Source organism: Monodelphis domestica, chromosome 1 (assembly GCF_027887165.1).
Source record: "Monodelphis domestica isolate mMonDom1 chromosome 1, mMonDom1.pri, whole genome shotgun sequence".
Classification (NCBI taxonomy): Eukaryota; Metazoa; Chordata; class Mammalia; order Didelphimorphia; family Didelphidae; genus Monodelphis; species Monodelphis domestica.
Genome location: NC_077227.1, coordinates 302,148,883 through 302,166,772, shown reverse-complemented (window position 1 = coordinate 302,166,772; position 17,890 = coordinate 302,148,883). Strand labels below are relative to the sequence as shown.

The 17,890-nt window shown below is 42.3% G+C and overlaps 1 protein-coding gene across 2 annotated transcripts in view; it reads left to right on the top strand.

Annotated features, from left to right (window-relative positions):
* Positions 1-1,835: 1,835 nt before the first annotated feature.
* Positions 1,836-17,890, top strand: part of JAG2 (jagged canonical Notch ligand 2) — a 155,104-nt gene continuing 139,049 nt past the window's right edge. For both annotated transcript variants that reach the window (XM_007473314.3, XM_001368356.5), the window contains exons 1-2: positions 1,836-2,635; positions 3,479-3,829. In XM_007473314.3, coding sequence (XP_007473376.1) covers positions 2,567-2,635; positions 3,479-3,829 — 420 coding nt within the window. In that variant the 5' untranslated portion in view covers positions 1,836-2,566. The remainder of the gene's footprint in view (positions 2,636-3,478; positions 3,830-17,890) is intronic.

Sequence of the window (17,890 nt, the reverse complement as noted above, 5' to 3'; positions counted from 1 at the left end):
ACTGGGTTTTTACATGTGTTATTGATCAAGATCTATTTCCATAGTATTGATATTTGTACTAGGGTGATTGTTTAGAGTCTACATCCCCAATCATATCCCCATCAACCCATAGGATCAAACAGTTGTTTTTCTTCTGTGTTTCTACTCCCACCGTTCTTCCTCTGAATGTGAATAGTGTTCTTTCTCTTGAGTCCCCATGAGGTCACTACTGATCCCGAATCCTGTACCAGGATTTGACTCCTATACCTTCTTTAACTTTGCATATGTTTCATATTTACTTATGTACATACATATTATTTCCTTCCAGTGGAATGGAAGCTCCTTGAGGGTAGGAATACTTTCCTTTGTATCTCAAGTACCTGAGGCAAAGTAAGTGCTTATTGACAAATTAATTAAAGATATTTAGGCTGTTCCTGATCTGTAAAGTCAAGGAGGACAACTATAATTTCCACCAAACTGCTGTTGGGGGTCCATCAAAGCCAAGATCTTGGATTGGGATGGATGTGGGGAGTGAGGTATGGAAATATAGGCCGAACCAACTAAAAAAAATATCCATGTGGAGAATCCTGGTGGGGAAGCATTCCTTACTCAAAGAAAGAGGACAACAGAGCTGAAAAAATGGCTTTCTTTATTTGGATAATCTTACTAACTTCCCAAGATTAGCTACTCCCCTTTCCCCATCTCACACTATCAATTGGATATTTCTAATGTTGAAGAAATATAAAATTAAATGTAAAAAATCTATATTAAGTACATGAACCATCATGATATAGTAGATAGAGAGCTAGCCTCAAAGTTGGGAAAACCCTCAAGGCTGTGTGGCCCCTGGACAAGTAAGTTACTTAATCTTTTATGACTCTAAGCAACTCTCTATGACTACTGGTAAAAGGAATTTACCCAATGGAACCACAGGTCTAGTCTCTATCCTATCTAATGAATATAGAGCCCTGTGCCAGGCTCTAGGCAAAACTTAGTTGAGGCTGTAAAAATCATTGAGTACATAGTCTAGTGGAATTGGGGTGGGTATAATTCATGATAAATGAATACAAATGTAGTTTGGAGACAAACAGTGGTGCTGATGATGGTGGATTTAAATGATGAGGATGATCTTGAAATGATGATTATAGTGATGATGATGCTGTTGGTGGTGATGATGATAGTGATGATGATGATGATAGTGGTGGGGTAGTAGTGATTGGAAAGATAATTAAAGTGGTGGTGAGAGAATGTTTAGCCTAGAAGATCTTTAAATCTGTGTTCATGCTGAGAATATTAAACTCTTATGTAGGATTTCTAGAACAAAAATGCTATTTACATACGTGTAGAAACATTCTTCTTTTTTTTTTAAACCCTTACCTTCCGTCTTGGACGTCAATACTGTGTATTGACTCCAAGGCAGAAGAGTGGTAAGGGCTAGGCAATGGGGGTCAAGTGACTTGCCCAGGGTCACAAGGCTGTGTAGAAACATTCTTAGAATCCATTAACTAGTGCGTTAAGGTGGCAAAGTACTTTAAAAACATCTTATATCCTTATGATAATTAGATACTATTATTATAGTCATTTTATAGAGGAGGAAACTGAGGTAAGCCAAAAGTTTAAAAACTTGCCCAGGGCCATACAACTACCAAGTGTCTGAGGTTGGGTTTGAAATCAGGTCTTCCGGGCCATTGTTTACTACACTATCTTTTTTTTCCCCTAAGAATGTAGGAGAAGGTGGATTCGCCATAAAGTTCTATTCTGTTCTTAGGCCAGAGCTTCTCTTACCCCAACCATCCTTCCCCAAACCCCTTCAACCTCATCTAGTATTCGACCAAGATTCCAACAACCCACAGCTTGAAGACAGCTCGAGCTGGGCTGGTCTTGTCTCAGCCTGGGAAGAAAGATCCGAGTAGCTCTTGGAACCTCTGCCACCTCATCCCAGTCTACAGATAGGCTGTCTCTCGCTTTGCAGCTCTTTTAAGAGAAGACTGGAGCCCCCCAGCCCAGTCCGGCCCCTTGCTCACTCCCGCCCGCCCGCCCACCTGCTGCCCAAGCGTAAGGCCCCACCCTCTCATGAATATGCAGGTGTCAAGCCGCAGCGTGGAATGGGTGAACCAGCTGTCAGTCTGGGCTCCCGAACTTGTAGGGTGTCAGTGAAGGGGGAGTAAGGGCGCACTGGGAGAGGCTGGAAGCTATATGCTGCAGCCAAGCAGCCAGTGTGCACCGGGAGCTAGAGCTTGAGCAAGGAACAGAACAGCGACGGCGGCTAATGCTCCCTTCTGCACTCTGGGAGGCGTCGGGCAGCGACCCGCACAGATCAGCACAGCGGGATATAACGCCTAGAGCCCAGCCCATCGCCGGCTCGCTGCTGGGGAGCAGGAGCTGCTGTACAGAAGCAGAGGTTACATGGCCCTGAACTCCGCGCTTGCTCCGGACTGAAAGTGCGGCTCGGGCTCGGCGGGCGGCTCCAGTTCTGCTGCGGCGACTGCGGCTGCAGTGGCAGCAGCAATAGCAACAGCCTCAGCAACAGCAGAGAAGGCGGGCGCCCAGAGCGGCGAGGAAGGAGGAGGCTAAGGTGGCGGCTGCAATGCTGGAGCCAAGCCGGCGGATGGCGGCAACTCGCCTGGGGCTGCTTTTCCTTACCATTTGGGTTCAGGTGAGGGGCCCAGCGGACTTCTTGGCTTCACCCCCCCCCCCTCCCCGCATTGCACGGGGAGAGGAGGGGGCAGGGGCTACTGCCAACCCTAAGGAACTGAGGCGTCTTCTCCCTTGCAGCCTTAAGCGTTTCCTGGCCTTTTACTGGGAGGGGCCGGGAGGGGGGGCGCGAAGTTGGGGGTCCCCGTGGAGGGGGTGCCTTTTTGCACTTCACCTTTCTTCAGCCCCTGGGCAGGGGTGTGGGTGGCCAAGACTGACCAGGTTTTCCCCGTTTTCCCCCCAGTGACTTTAAAAACAAAAACAGAACCCACCCTTGCTGTTTGTTTGCAAAGCCCAGGAGCGTGCGGGGCAGCCCGCCAGACGCAGCTTTAGGGCACTGGGGATGGCGGCCGCCGCACAGCCCAGGCTTTGGGCTAATCCACAGTTTTGTATTGCGGACTTGAAGTATTTGTGCCCCTGACTGGGGCTTGTTTGCTCCGGGGCTGGTTACACGCGCGCGTGTACCCTCCCCAAATCAGGGCGCTGGTTTGCAGACTTGGGAGAACCAAGCCCGAGCTGCGCATTACCTCCTCCCGCTTCGGTGGCTTCCTCGAGCGGCTGCAATCCCTCCCCAGTCGCGAGCCTGCTTTCCTCACTCTTGGCTTATTTCACTATACTCCCCCGCCCTAATGCTCCTCTCCTCCGAGGCCACCTGCAAAGGCCCAGCGCTTTGCAAGCCTCCCAGATGCCGCAGAGGCTAGGGCTGGGGCTGGGTGCTGCCCCTAGCGAACGTCGGACGCCCTCTGGCCCCAGCCCCCACCGTTTGGTCTCCCCCTCTCCTCCCCTCTTTGTGTCTTATTTTTAGGCGGCGCAGCCCATGGGATATTTCGAGCTGCAGCTGAGCTCGGTGAAGAACGTGAACGGGGAGCTCCAGAATGGGGACTGCTGCGACAGCAGCCGGACAACACGGCCCACGGGGTCGGGCTGGGAGTGCGGCCGAGATGAGTGTGACACATACGTTCGTGTCTGCCTGAAGGAATACCAGGCCAAAGTAACCCCGACGGGGCCCTGCAGCTACGGCCACGGAGCCACGCCCGTGCTCGGTGGGAATACTTTTTCCTTGGGCGTTGGTAGCAACAACGGCAGGAGCGGTCACCAGGACAGGGGCAGCAGAGAGAAGGGCCGGGTCATTATCCCCTTCCAGTATGCGTGGCCGGTAAGTGCTCTCTGTCCTTTTGGGGGCAGAGAGCTCAGGCTCAATCTCAATCTTCCAGCCCTCTGGGACTGCTGGAGAGCCAGCACCTATGGGAAGGGAGAACATTTGCATCTGGGTGGGGGCGCAGTGCTCTGCTGGGGAAATTGCCACTAAGGCAGCCCCTTCCCTCGAACAGTTAAGGATGGAGCGTCTTCTAGGTGGGGCTCCACTCAAGCCTGTGTGCTTGCCCGAAGTGTGGGGGATGGGGGTGTGGGGTGAGTGCTTGCTTGCATGTATGTGCATGTTCGAGTGTGTACGTATTGGGAGGGGAGAGGGTGTAGGTATACCCCGGCCCCTGGGCTCCTTTAGAGTTAGTACAGAGGGGTAGTGGTGGTCTCACTTGGCTCCCAGGGCTGATTTGGGAATGTATTCCAGGCGAGGTGTGCCAGTTGCCTTATAATGGTTGGTGTTGGTTGTATGGCATGATGGTAGAAACTGCTTTCCAGCCCCTGGCCAGTGCCCTGCATTTCTTGGATGGTCTTTTACCTGTAATTCTTGAAGCCAAGGGCTTACCACTGAGCCCTATGATAGCCGCTTAATAAATATTCAACAAACTTGACAACTGCCATGTTTAATGAAGTGACTCTGGAAGAAAGGGGTAGTACCTTTGGGGAGAACCTCAAGAGGGGAGCAGAGATTGTGGTTCTGTTGTTTCTAGTTCCTTCTAGAGAAGAAACTAGAGAAATTCTATGGTGCTAATATAGACTAGAAAAATTCTGTTCCTACAGGTTACCTATGGTCTACTGTGTACTTAGATCAGATTTAGGTTTTTGTGGGTTGTTTTTTTTTAATAGGGGAAGGATAAGTGGGCCCACCTGGTCTGAGATTGAAGGAGCTTTTAATTTCCCTAAAGCTTCTCTCTCCTTACACTCCTAATGCCCCAGAGATCATAGTTAAGGCTAATTAGCTGCGTCCTTGGCCTTTGAGAGCAGGAAGGCATGGGGGCTGCTTTCATCCCAAGGGACAACTACAGTGTAGTGGAAAGAACACCAGATTAAGAGTCAGAGGAACTGGCCAAGTTCAAATCTAGACTTGTCTACTTAAACTGTAATTCTAGAAAGTTCCATTTACTCTTTGGTCCATTTTCCTATCTGTAAAATGAAAGGGATTGGACTAGATTCTCCGAAAGAAGCTTGCATATGTCTTACTTAGCCTAGGAGGATATACCCACATTGGGCAGAACTCTGTGTGGTGGGAAATATTTTTCTATTCCTATGAGTATATTAGGTCTGAAAGTCCTCTATAGCAAAGTAGATAGGTAATGTGGAGTGTTCAGGGAAGACTAGCACCTCTTGTGTGAGGGTTTGCCAAGCTCTTCTCAGGGGTGCTAGAGGGTCCTTCTATCTCAAATTCTGTGGCCCTGTGGATGCTCTTGGGTTGGACACTTGTAATCATGAAAGTCTAGGGATGGGTCCTATATGCTCCAAAAACCAACAGAAACTTGGATGGAGGGGATGGATGCTAGTTGGTCTAAGAAGGAACACATCACACCTAGACGGTATGATAATAGGCTTTTTTAGAATCTGGGACATGTTTTCAATGTAGATGTTTAAGGACTTCTCTCTGCTCTGGATTTTAATATAGTTCTGCCTAAAGATGGAGGGATGGACTAGATAGGCTCAGTAAATCCAAAGTTATTTTTGTGAAATTCCTTTAACATTTTACAAATATTTGTTCAGAGCACTGGGGGGATACAAAAAGAATGAGGCATATAGCCCCTGCTTTTGAAGCACCAAAGGACTTAGTTATGGGAGTCTGGACTTGCAGAACTAAAACAGAATAAATGACATGTCTTAAAGGCAAATGGAACATTCTAGAAAGGTACAGGAGCTGTTCAGAGAAGGGAGAGCTCACTGGAAGCTGAAGGTGGGAAAGGAAACTTTCTTGGACCTTGGGGGAAAAAATGAACAGGACTTTGGGTGTATGCCATGTAGAAGAAGAGTGATTAATAATAAGGGAATATATAGAGGCTGAAATGAAGAAAGAATTATTTATGAGGATAGCCAGGAGCCCTACCTGGCAGAAATTGTATTATGTATAGGCAAAGAGGCTGTTCAAGAGGGGAGCTACTCTGTGGAGAGCCTTGAATACCTAAACAATTTTTGCTTTTTAGCTTGGAGGCAATAAAGAGACTCTTGAGAAGAAGAATGGGGTAGTTTGGATTGTGTATTGATTGGCAGTTTCTGTAGGACAAGTTTGGGGAATTCTTGTTCAGGTATGGGTTGGACTGGCCTGTATCTGAGGTCTCTCAACATTGTGACTTTTTTGAGGAAGACTTTTGAGATTAAATGCCTTTCATGAACCCACTAGCTTAATAGCTTGTTTCTTCTGCGAAGAATAGATGATGAGCCAGGGTTCTGAAAGATTCTTCCCTGACTTCTGGAGTTTTGAAAAGATTGAAGAACATGTATGGTGGAAGAAGAGGAGACAGAAAGTTTTTCCTTTCATTTCTTTAGAGGACACAGACAGAAGGGGCTTCAGGAATAGCTTAGTTAAATGATACCTGTTTGCCTCTGGACTCCCTAATTTAAATTTAACCATTGAAGCTCAAAATATTGTCCCTAGAAGAAAAGCCAGCTTTGATCTGCCTGCTTGTGACTTCTTCTTGGACTTCCCCTTATCTCATAGGAAGGATATGGTTCCCTTTTAGATACTTAAAGACATTTGACATAGAAAAGACTTATTCTGGATTTGGCCCTAGATGTTAGAACCAGGAATAATGTAGGAATATTCCAAAGAGGTAGATTATCAGCTCAGTTCCAAAATGAAATGGACTGTCTTGGAAAGTGATGATGATGAAAACCCTAATTTCCCATTCTCATAGTGCACTCTGAGGTTTATGAAGTAATTTTCCTGATAGCAATTTTGTGGTGGGTTTAGTGCAAAGATTATCAGCTCCATTTTACAGGTTAGGAAAATGAAGCTCTGAGACATTAATGCCTTGCCCAGAGTCTCATGGTGAGTAGAACTCAGGCTTCTGATGATGCCAGTTTATTTTTGTGAGATGGGATGTAATTGGAGACAGACCTTAGAGATGATATACACAAATCCATTATTGGACCAACAGTGGACCTAAACTACAGAGAACTGAAGTTACATGCTTAAAATAGAGTCAAGTTTGAACCCAGATCCTCTGATTGTAAATTCAGTACTTGTTTCAGTACCCTTCTCCTCCACCTTTCACCCCACCAAAAAGACAGGGCAAAGGGAGTCTTAGTGAATCATAGTTTTCTTTTATATGCCTGTTCTGATTCTTTTTTTTTAACTAGGATGAGAGAGAGAGAGACAGAGACAGAGACTTTAGTTAAAGTTTAGCTCAGGTCTCAGCCAAACCAGGTGCAAACAGCAACCCTTGTCCTCCCAGGTGTTCTTCAGTCCCCAGCCTTCCTAGCACCTGTCTGCCTGTGTTCCAGGGACACAGATGTATCCTACTAGGATAGTACTAGGAAACAGAACCTAGGAAACAGAAGAGAATCCCTTTTATTCAGAAATGCAGTGACTTGGAGCTGCAAAATAAAGGCTGAGATGTGAGCAATTCTTGGCTCTCCACCGTAGGGATTTTTGAGTTGTGGCATGAGAAGAACTAGAAGTTCTTCCTGTAAGCAGGGACTGTCCAGGGGTGGGCCATGCCATGCTACTCCTAAGTGAATGAGGAACAAGGTGTAGATTCAGAGCAGATCCTCCATAGTTTGTGTTTGGACAGCAGAGGCAGGTTTGGGCACATGTCCCCATTTCAACAGGATGCCTCTTTGCAGTGAGAGCCAAAGCTATCTGAGCCCTGTTCATGGGACTGGAATCCAGGATTCTCTAAAGACTTGTGATTTTTGTGAACCTATACCTGGAAGGGAAAACATTCTAGAGAAATTATGAAATCATGATATCATAACATTTAGAGATGGAAGGGATTATGGAGCTGCCCAAAGCTCTTTAATTTGCATATGAAGAAACTCCACTTTAGAGAAATTCCTCATTCTATGGACATTCCCTAGTGTGGGAAGGACAGTCTGTATTCAAATCTAGGCCCTTTGATCTCAAATGACTTTCTACTTCTTTTTACTTCACTAAGTGCCCCCCCCCCCCCAGCTTGGCTAAGGGGTTAGGAACCTCCTTCTTACTCCCTATGGGGGGGAAAAAGTAAAGATTTAGCCATTGGGATGGGCTCTAGACTGATAACTTGAACTTCTCCCATTCTTTCCGAAGTAGTTTGGGGCAAAGCAGAATGCTGCCTTAGGGGAAATTGCATCCCAGGAGCCAAATAGCTAGAGTCACCTATGAAATGAATGTTAGTAAGTCAGACACCTCCCCCACTTTAAAGGCAGTTACTGTAAACAGGGCAGTAAAAAAAAAAAACCAACAAAAGTCCTTGCACTGAATATCCCTACAGGCCCGTTTAGACTTGCATTGTGAGCCTGTATTCTGTTCTTGCATGATGCATTTGGGTTGAAGCCAAAAATGTTTTAAAATCACTACCTTAGGATGTGTTTTTTGCCCATAGTTGGCAGAGGTAGAGGGAAGGGAGCAGCCAGAGGAATGTGGCTGGCGGACTTTTTTTTCTTCTGTTTTCCCCCACCCCCTTGTGAGGACCTCACTTCATGGTTCTTCAGTGACCCCAAACCAGGGGATTTACCTGGCAAGGAGCTAGCAGGTAGGAAGTGAATCAGGGTGTCCTGACTCCATATGGCCTCTACCAGGTGAGGTGGGTGAGCAGTACAGAGTTGGGCTGTGGATAGAGCCCCTAACATCTTTGTATCTTCTGGAAATTGAACATGGAGGAGTTGGTGTCATAATTTTCAGAGTTGGATAACATAAGACAACATTGGATGGGGGAAAGAAACTAGATTCAGAATCAGAACATCTGAGTTTGGATACTTGAAAGCTATGCAACCTTGATGGATTCACTCCCTCTTTCTAGGCCTCACTGTAAAGTTAGGTAATTGACCAGATAGTTCCTCTCACATGGCCTGCATTCACCCATTTGTAAAATACAGGGGGGGAGGGGGAGAGTGGAATAAGTAATAATGTGACTTTACTTTTAGTTTTTAGCCCGTGCAAGTCTTGGGTGTAACCCTCTTTCCATAACTTTCTGTGTTGGATACTTTTTGGTCTGTTTGGCATGTGTGTGTGGGGGCCCCAGGTATACCCTGTCACCCCTCTTCCCTCCTCTCCTTTCAGCAGTTCTATATCTCCTTAGTCTCTGTCTCTCCTGACTTGTTAGCCAGGAGCATGATGATATTTGCCTTCCTTTGCCCTGACTTGCTTCCCAACCCTTAGCATCTCAGAATTTGGGGATGAAACCTAGAGCTCCAGCTCCTCAGCTCCTCCCTGCTTTTATTTTAGCTCTGAAAGAACTGAATCAGAGGCTAGATCAAGGATTTTTGTTTCATTTTATAGCACTTTTTGCCTCTTTTTTTGGCTACAACACAAGAATGATTGAAATTTGTATGTGCATCTGATTTTCCCTATCCTGGTAGATTAGGAATTGCCTAAGGCAAGGGACCATATCTAATTCAGTATGCTCTGGGGGAGACAGAAGGAGGAAACTGATCCCATTCCTACCCTTTTAGAGCTTAAAGAATGGGGTGGGGAATAGGGAGCAAAACAAGAATCTTGCCCTGGTCTCTGTGCTCTCGCATCATTGGAGACAAAAGAAAAGCAATTTTTTTTTCATTACCTCTGCCCATATATTTAAAAAATTTTTGTTTTTGTCAAGCAAAACATACTTCCATATTGCTCAGTGTTCTAAGAACACAATATATAACCCAAATCCTAAAATAAAACCATAAATACACTGATGTGAAAGATGATTCCAACAGTTCTTTCTCTGGGGGTGGATAACATTCATAAGTCTTTCAGGATTGTCCCATATCATTGCATTGCTGAGAGTAGCCAAGTTTTCACAGATAATCATCATATAATATTGTTGTTGTTGTGTACAATGTTCTCTCAGTTTTGCTTATTTGCTCTGCATCAGTTCCTGTAGATATTTCCAGCTTTTTTGAAATCATCTTGCATTTTATTTCTTATAGCACAACAGTAAAGAAAGCAATCTTAAGGCATTCATAGTCTGGAAAGACCTGATTTCCTTCAAATGATCGGTGGATGCCCTAGTTTGAGATTGAGGAGTGAATTAAGTGTAAGACATTTATAAGCATGATGAATGTATATACATTCTAAAAGTCCTGGGGTTATAGAAAAAAGGAGGTCAGTATTGGCTGGATTGTAGAGGAAATGGAATTTATGAGCCACATAAAATGCTCTAGAATGCCAGTCATATTTTATGGAAAATGTTCTTTGCCTTCTGGCCCTAGACGCCCCACCATTTAACTCTTAGCTTTCCAGGTCCTAATTGGACCCCTCTCGTAGTATCAGACACCCCTTTCTTCCTTTGCTCTGGGATTCTTTTTACTACCCTTAGCCCTACCTTCCCTCTTTTTTGTGTGCTTAGCTCTATTTGTCTTGTCCCTGTGGCCTTTGAAAACATGAGATGGGAAGATGGAGTTCAGGTTTTTGGTGGCGATTCCTATTACTCCCTTCTGTGTTAAAATTGTTATTTATAGTCCTTATATGTATCTGTTTAAGTATATAAAGGGGCTGGCTTTCTCCTAATAGCATATAGCTCTCGACTGGCTAGGGTTAGTATTTGTCTTCACAGAATTTTGCTGCTTCATTTTCCTCTCCCCCAAAGATTTGTTCTTAGACTGCTTCTCAGTTTTGTTTTTTTTCTACACTTCCCTTTGGCAGTCTCATTTACTTCCATGAACTTGACTACAGTTCTACACAGATGACTCCTAAACCTCCAGCTCTAACTCTGACTTCTCTTTCAACTTTCTTAGTACACCAATATCTTCCTCTAAGTGAACTTCAAATTTAACGTGGATCCAAAATTTATTTTTACCCTTAACCGTGTTCTTCCATTTAGCCACTGTTTCCTACAGTATTACTGCCATTTACCTGCTCTTCTGTGTTCCATGCAGAATAGCAAACTGGGCTACTTATTCTCTTTATCCTGTGCTCTTCTGTGTTTATACTTGTGCTCACATGTTTGAATTTCTGCCCATCTTTTAAAGCCTAATTCAAATGCCACCTCCTTCAGGAAAGAGATTAAACATTCCCATTTCTTTCAACAAAACCTCAGACAGCCTCATTTGCAGGCCTCCGTAGAGGTGGAAATGATGACCCTCCCCCTCCCTACCCCTGATCTCATAAAACACTTTGCTTGAATTTCTGTAATGCATTTAGCTCATATTGCCTGTTAGGTCCATGTCTTCTCCACTTATTAGACCATGAATTCCTTAAGTGAAAGAACTGTGTCTTATCTAAACTTTGATTCTCCAGCTCTGGACACAATCCTCTGCATATTCTTAACACAGTCCTTATACATATGCCCATTAAGGGGGAGGTGTTAGAAGTGAGAACAGCCCTTTGTATTTCATTCTTTAAACCCTGGGCTAGGCCTGGGCATTCTGTTGAGGGAGTGTGTGTGTATGTGTATGTGTGCAGGAGCATACATACTTTTGTATTAGCCTAGGAAAATAGGAGGGGGAGAGGGAGGAAGACTGAGCACCTGTCTAGGAAGACTTCCTGGAGGAGGGGGAGTTAGGCTTTGAAGAATGGGGAAATTTTGGCTTAGAGTAGGTATCCCATTTAGAACAGTGAGCAAAGTTATGGAGTTAAGAGCAACCAAGAACAGTTTGCCCCACAAGACTGTGTCCTGGCATGTAGTGGCAAGCCCTGAAGGTTGAGATCTGTTTGGAAATCTACATATGTCCTCAACAAAAGGCTACTTATGACCTTGTGGCAAGGTGCTGTGGCCTTGGACCATGGTCAGAGAGGCTGAAACAAGTGTGGTGGAGTGAAAAGAGCAATTGATTTAAAGTATAGATGACTTGAGGTTTTGAATACTAGCTTGTGCCACTACATATATGACTTTGGACAAATACTTTCTCTGGGCTTCATTTTCTTCTTTAAAAGGAATGAGTTGCTCTATATGGTCCCAGCAGAAATATTCTGTGAGTGTAGAAGATCAGGTAATGTGAGAAAATGCTTAATGTCTTGGAGGAAGTAAAGGGTTGAGGAGTGGGGCACAGTTGAAGAAAGCATTCATTTTAAAATACTTTTGTTGTCAAAGAATTATTTTATTTTCTCTGCCTGGACCCAGAAAGGAAACCAGGAATAATTAGGAAGGGGTGGTAGGATAGGTTTTTTTACAGAGAGGCAGATTTCAGTTCTAATCGATGGGAGAACTCTCTAATCTGAAGAGCTGTCCAATCACAGAGTGAGAATGCATTTCTCCTTACCCAAAAATGTTCAGGCATTTGATTGAGATTTCTTCCAGTTTTGAGAATCTATATAATATATCATCCTGTTTGGAGAAAAATAAATTCTGGATTGCTGGATTCTGTGCATCATTTCTTACATCATTTTTCTCATCATTGATATAATTCACAACCTACCACAAAATACAAAGGACTGAAAAAATGTATACCACTCCAACAACAACACATATAAGTTATTAAATAATGATTTGACTTAAAAGAATATAAATGAAATGAAGCCTTTAAGTAGGTCACTTTCACTTATGGTTCACAAATGCTTCTCTAGGTTTTATGCACTTTCAGTGGCATCCTGTTAGACAGGGGAATGGACTTTTTCCTACAGAGATTTGGACCCAAACCCCAGGAATGTAGTCCTGGCTGCAGTGTTTCTGTCATTAGCTGCCATTGATGAGTTTGGAGTAGAGTAGTCCTGAAGGCAGGATGGAGGGTCAAGTATGGATTTGACTTGGGTTCCTTGTCAGCATAAGTCTATACTAGATCCTAAGGATCTAGTTCTAGATCTTGTTCTACCAGTGCTGAGGTAAAGATTGTCTTTGAGACCATTCCCAGCTTCAGAATGGGGGAGAGGAAACTTCATCTTGACCTTTTGTTTCCTTCCTTGGCACCTCTTCTTCCTCATCTCTCCGCTGTGTTTAATTATTAAAGTCGAACCAAATGAGTTATAAAAATTGATGGACTTACTGGGAATTTTGAGAATTGTGCAGATTAAGAAATTAATATGTAGATAGAGGGAGGAATGTGTGTAGAGCCACACAGGAAGGAAGTGGAATGGAATGCAAACCTAAGTCTTGTTAATTGGTTGTGACTATAAGGTAGGGTGAAAGATTGATGATGGATCCTTCCAGGTAACATTTCAAGGGCTTAGCTTTGGTTGGAATCCCTATGTGTGACGCTGGAATATGAGTTTAACCTGTAAGTCTTATAGGAGCTGAATATATGATGATGCAAATGGAGGGAAAGTTAGGCAGGGAAAGTAGTGTGTGTTGTGGTTGAGAGGAAGGTTCTTATTGCACTTTGGGTTGAGGGATGCTGTACTGTGTTTGCAGCCTTAGGCTGGGACTCAGACCTGGGTTCGACTTCATGCTCTGCCACTGACTTCCTTTGTAACCTTGGGCAAGTCACTCGTCCTCTTTGGGCTTCAGGTTTCCTATCTGAAAAAATGAAGTGGTTGGATTTAATGGGCCCTTCTAACTCTGACTGATTCTAGATTGTTGGAAGAATTTAAGCAATTCAGGTCACTGTACATTTTGAGCCTGCCAGGTGACCAGCTCTGACACTTCATTCTTGGCTTGCAGCCGTGGGCAGATTTCCCTTTGGAATTAATACAGACTTTCAGAGTAATCTCAACAAACGCTGAGAGACAGCGTGCTGGGTGATGGTAAGTGACTTGGAATCAAGAGACCTGGATTTGACTCCGAGATTTTACTAGCTGTAATAATCCTGGTAAAATCACTCTGGCTCATAATCAGTCAATAAAGATTTATTAAATGCCTACTATGTGCCAAGTATTCTGCTAAGCACTAAAGATACAAAAAGAGCAAAAGACAATCCCTGCCCCTAAGAACCTCACTCTCTAATGGGGGAGACAAGCAAACAAAAATATAAAAATAAGCTATTTTTAGGATAAATATGAAATAACTAAGAGATGGAAAGCAGGACAATTAAGAGGGGTAGAATATGGGATTTTACTTGGAACTTAAAAGGAAGAAAGGGGACAGAAATGAGGAGGCAGAACAATCTAGACATGGGGGAACAGCAAGAGAAAATGCCCAGAGCTAAGATATGTATCTAGTTCATGGAACAGCCCAGAGGCCAGTGTCACTGGATCAAAGAGTATGTGTTCGGGAGTAAGTTGTAAGAAGACTAGAAAGGTAGCAGGGGACTAGGTTATGAAGGATTTTAAGTACCTAACAGAGCATTTTGTGTTTGATCCTGGAGGCAATAGGAAGCTTTTAGAGCTTATTGAGTAGAAGGATGATATGTTCAAACTTGTGCTTTAGGAAAATCACTTTCGTGGGTAAATGGAGGATGGATTGGAATGGGAAGAGACTTGAAGTAAAGCAGACCCACAAGCAGGCTGTTGTAATAATCCATACTTGAGGTGATGAGGACCTGCCCCAGCATCAGGGTGAGAAGGGGGAAATGGGGTGTATATGAGAGAGAGTGCAGAGGTGAAATTGACAAGCTTTTACAACAAACTGGATATGGTGGGTGAGAGAGAAAGAGAGGAGCCATCTAAAATGGATCATGTAATTCAGAGCTAGAAATGACATTAGATATAATACAGTCTAAGTTCCTTATTTTACAATGTAAAACTGCCCTACCCAAAACATGGTACCTAGAACTGAATATAATATTCTCAATGCCACTATGGTCTTTGACACTTAGCTTAAAATAGTATGGAATTATATTTACTTTTAGACTGTTTTGTCACAGTATTGAAATTTATTAAGACTGAAGTCCTTTTAAAGTCTTTATTTTTTTTAATTTAAACTACCTTTTAGAATCATCATCTGATAATTATACCATAAATTATTAAAGTAGAACTTGAAATTTTAGATAAATATTACCATATAAGACTAGCTTCATCATTCTAGCCTGAAGAAATCTTCTGGGACCACAATTTGGTTATCTAACATGTTAGCTACTACCTCTTTCAACTCTATCTTCATAAATTTGATAATTATGCCTTCTGTGCATTTTTCTTAGTCATTGAGAAAAATATTAAACAGTGGAGCAGCAGAGGGCCAAAGACAGAACTCTCCCCTCTACCCCACTGCAAAATCGTCTGTTTCTTTAGGTATTTTCTTCCAGATTGATATCAATCTGGTAATTCTGACTATTCAACCAGATCTCAATCAGAGGAAATAAAATTATTTAAGAGTAGGTCACATTGTAGATTCTTATTTGAATATAGGTCGGTCTAAATAGTTGCTGAGGTCCCTTCCAACTATGAAATTCTATAATTCCAGTAGTACAATTGTTATGGTGTATGTGTTTTTACTCCTTTACAGCAATCTACTATTTTCTGTTTTCCTAGGAAAACCTGGTCTATGTGCAAATCTCTCTTGTAGTTTCGCACCAAAAATAATTTTAAGAACTTAGCCAAATGCTTTCCTGAAATCCAGCTAGATATTGTCTACAACATGTTCTTCATCTTATCAGTCTAGTCATGTTGTCATTAAAGGAAATGAGGTTAGACTGACACAACTTGTTCTTCATGAAACCACAGACTCTTTGTGATCACCACTTTCCTTTTTCAGTGCTCATAAACCCTCCCTTTAATAATATGGTCTAGATTTTGACGGAAACTAAGTGTTCCTGGCCTAAGGTAAAAAGAATCACTTTCTCCTTCTGAGAGTCAAGACATTTTCTCATCTCTATTTTAGAGCCGCTTTCCTGTTCTCTATTTAAAAAAAAAAAAATCTCTGCTGACCAGCAATCACATATATTAGGGCTTTCAGTTCCCTGGCATGCAGTTTGTCTAGGCTAATACCTCACTTATTGTGGGCTTCACATCCTGTCAGTACAATTTGTCTTGACCTTTCCAGAACCCTAGGTCACTTCCACGCCCTGGTGAGATATTGAAGTAATAATAACAATAACAACAACAACAATATAGTGTTGTAAGATTTCCATACACCCATTCAAGTTTTTCAATATGAAGAAACTGAACCTCAGACTAGTTAAGTGACTTCTTTAAGTGATTAAGGGGATATTTGAATCCATAGCTTCATAAATTCAGATCCAACACTTTATTCCCTGTACCCCACAGCCATTAAGTAGGGATTTTTATATACTTTTTAAAAATTATATTAGGTTTTATATACAGATACTTTAAAATAGTGACCATGTCCTTCCCATTGCCTTATGCTTCCTCCAACCTTCCCTTTAAGTCTCACCTTTCCTAATGATCTTAATATGGAATAGATTCAGTGTCTTTCTTTTCTTTTTCATTAATTTTGAATTTTATTAAAAAATGTTTTTCCATGGTTACATGATTCATGTTGTCGCCCTCCCCTCTTCCTGATCCTTCTTCCCCCTTTTTGAAAATTGGTCCTTTTTGAAAATTGGTCCTTTTGTCTATTTGTAGTCCTGGGGCCCTTTCTCATTCTCCATTTTTTTTCATTGATCCAACAGTTATATCAATAAATTCTTTTAGTACCATGGAGTATAGATTACTAGGAACTAGTTCAAAAACCAATAAGTGGGCATACTGAAGGAGTTGAATTATATTGTTTTTTACTTTCTTGCTACAAACAAAACCAGAAGGAGGAGGTTATAGCTAAATGAAAGGATGATACACAGATATTCCCTGGAGAGATAAAGAAAGGACTTGATAGAGTTGGTTTTTATTCCCAAAAGCAACAACAACAACAAAAATAACAAACATTATTTCATAGTATATTTATTCACTGTATATTACTTTAATGATAAGTATTTATAAAAAGATCACTTTGAAAATAATATAGTGTATGTGCCAACATCAGTCAACTGAGAGAACATAATTACTGATATGTCTGCTCTCCCATTTATAAAAAATTCATGAATCATCTTTCTATACATGAATTCAAATAATTTTTGAGGAGAAGGAAAGTAGGTTTTCACAAGTAATAACCAACAAGACCATGTCTTTACTAGTCTAAAATTGACTGAAAGATGTAAAGAATATAAACTCCTACTTGTACTTATTATTTGCTGATTCTAAAAAAATCTTTTTATTTGGTGGAGCAAAATGCCACCTTGCTTACTTTTTTTTTTAACATGGTATCTCCCATTCATACATTGAAATAAATATCTTATGAGATACGACAGAAATAATCTTTCTTAATGACTTCAGGGGTGTATCATCACATTGGTTCAGATTAAAACAAATATAAATTAAACATCAGTACTTTTTAACAATATACTTAAACAAATCCTTGATTCATAGAGAAGGTAATGGCACACAGACCATTCTCTAAGCACAATTCTGTCAGTGTTTCTTTGAAAAGAATCATCAGGAGAGGGATAAAACAGGAGAGAGATGCTCAATAAAGGTGTTTCCTACCTCTGATAAAGGATAGCCAGAATAGAATCTGAGTTAAAGAGGGAGTCACTGAGGGTGATCCAGTTTTCAAATGACATTATCCTGAGCTCTGTAACATGGAAGAGCTCCTCATGGAAGAAACATAAGAGTTTGGCCTGATCATCCACATAAGAAAGGCCAATTGGATGAAATCTATCTTTTGCCCACATTACAATATTCATTTGAATAGAGTTTGCTAGTCAGTACACATATTTGGGATAGTCAGTAATGTAAGTTGGGGCTGGAGTGGAACAACAGCCTGAGAAGAATGGACTGAATTGACTTGGGAAAATTGCCAAACTCTTTTATGACTCCACCCATCTTTTCACACATAGTGTTGCTGGATGTCAGTGAAAGGTAGAGGGAAAAATCTCTGAAGAATTAAAAATGAAAGTCGCATAGAAGGCAACGGAAAGATGCCTGGCAGCTGTAAGTTGCTATATAACAAATAACAAATGAGAAATTCGAAGAATAGGAGTAAAAGATGTCATCAGGAAAATATACGATAGGAATAAAAGATGGGCCAAGAATTGACAGGTAGACAGTCAGAGTAACTCTACCAGTTCCCTCTCACTGTCAGCAGAAAGTGAGGAAGGTCTCCAGAATGTTGGATGGAAT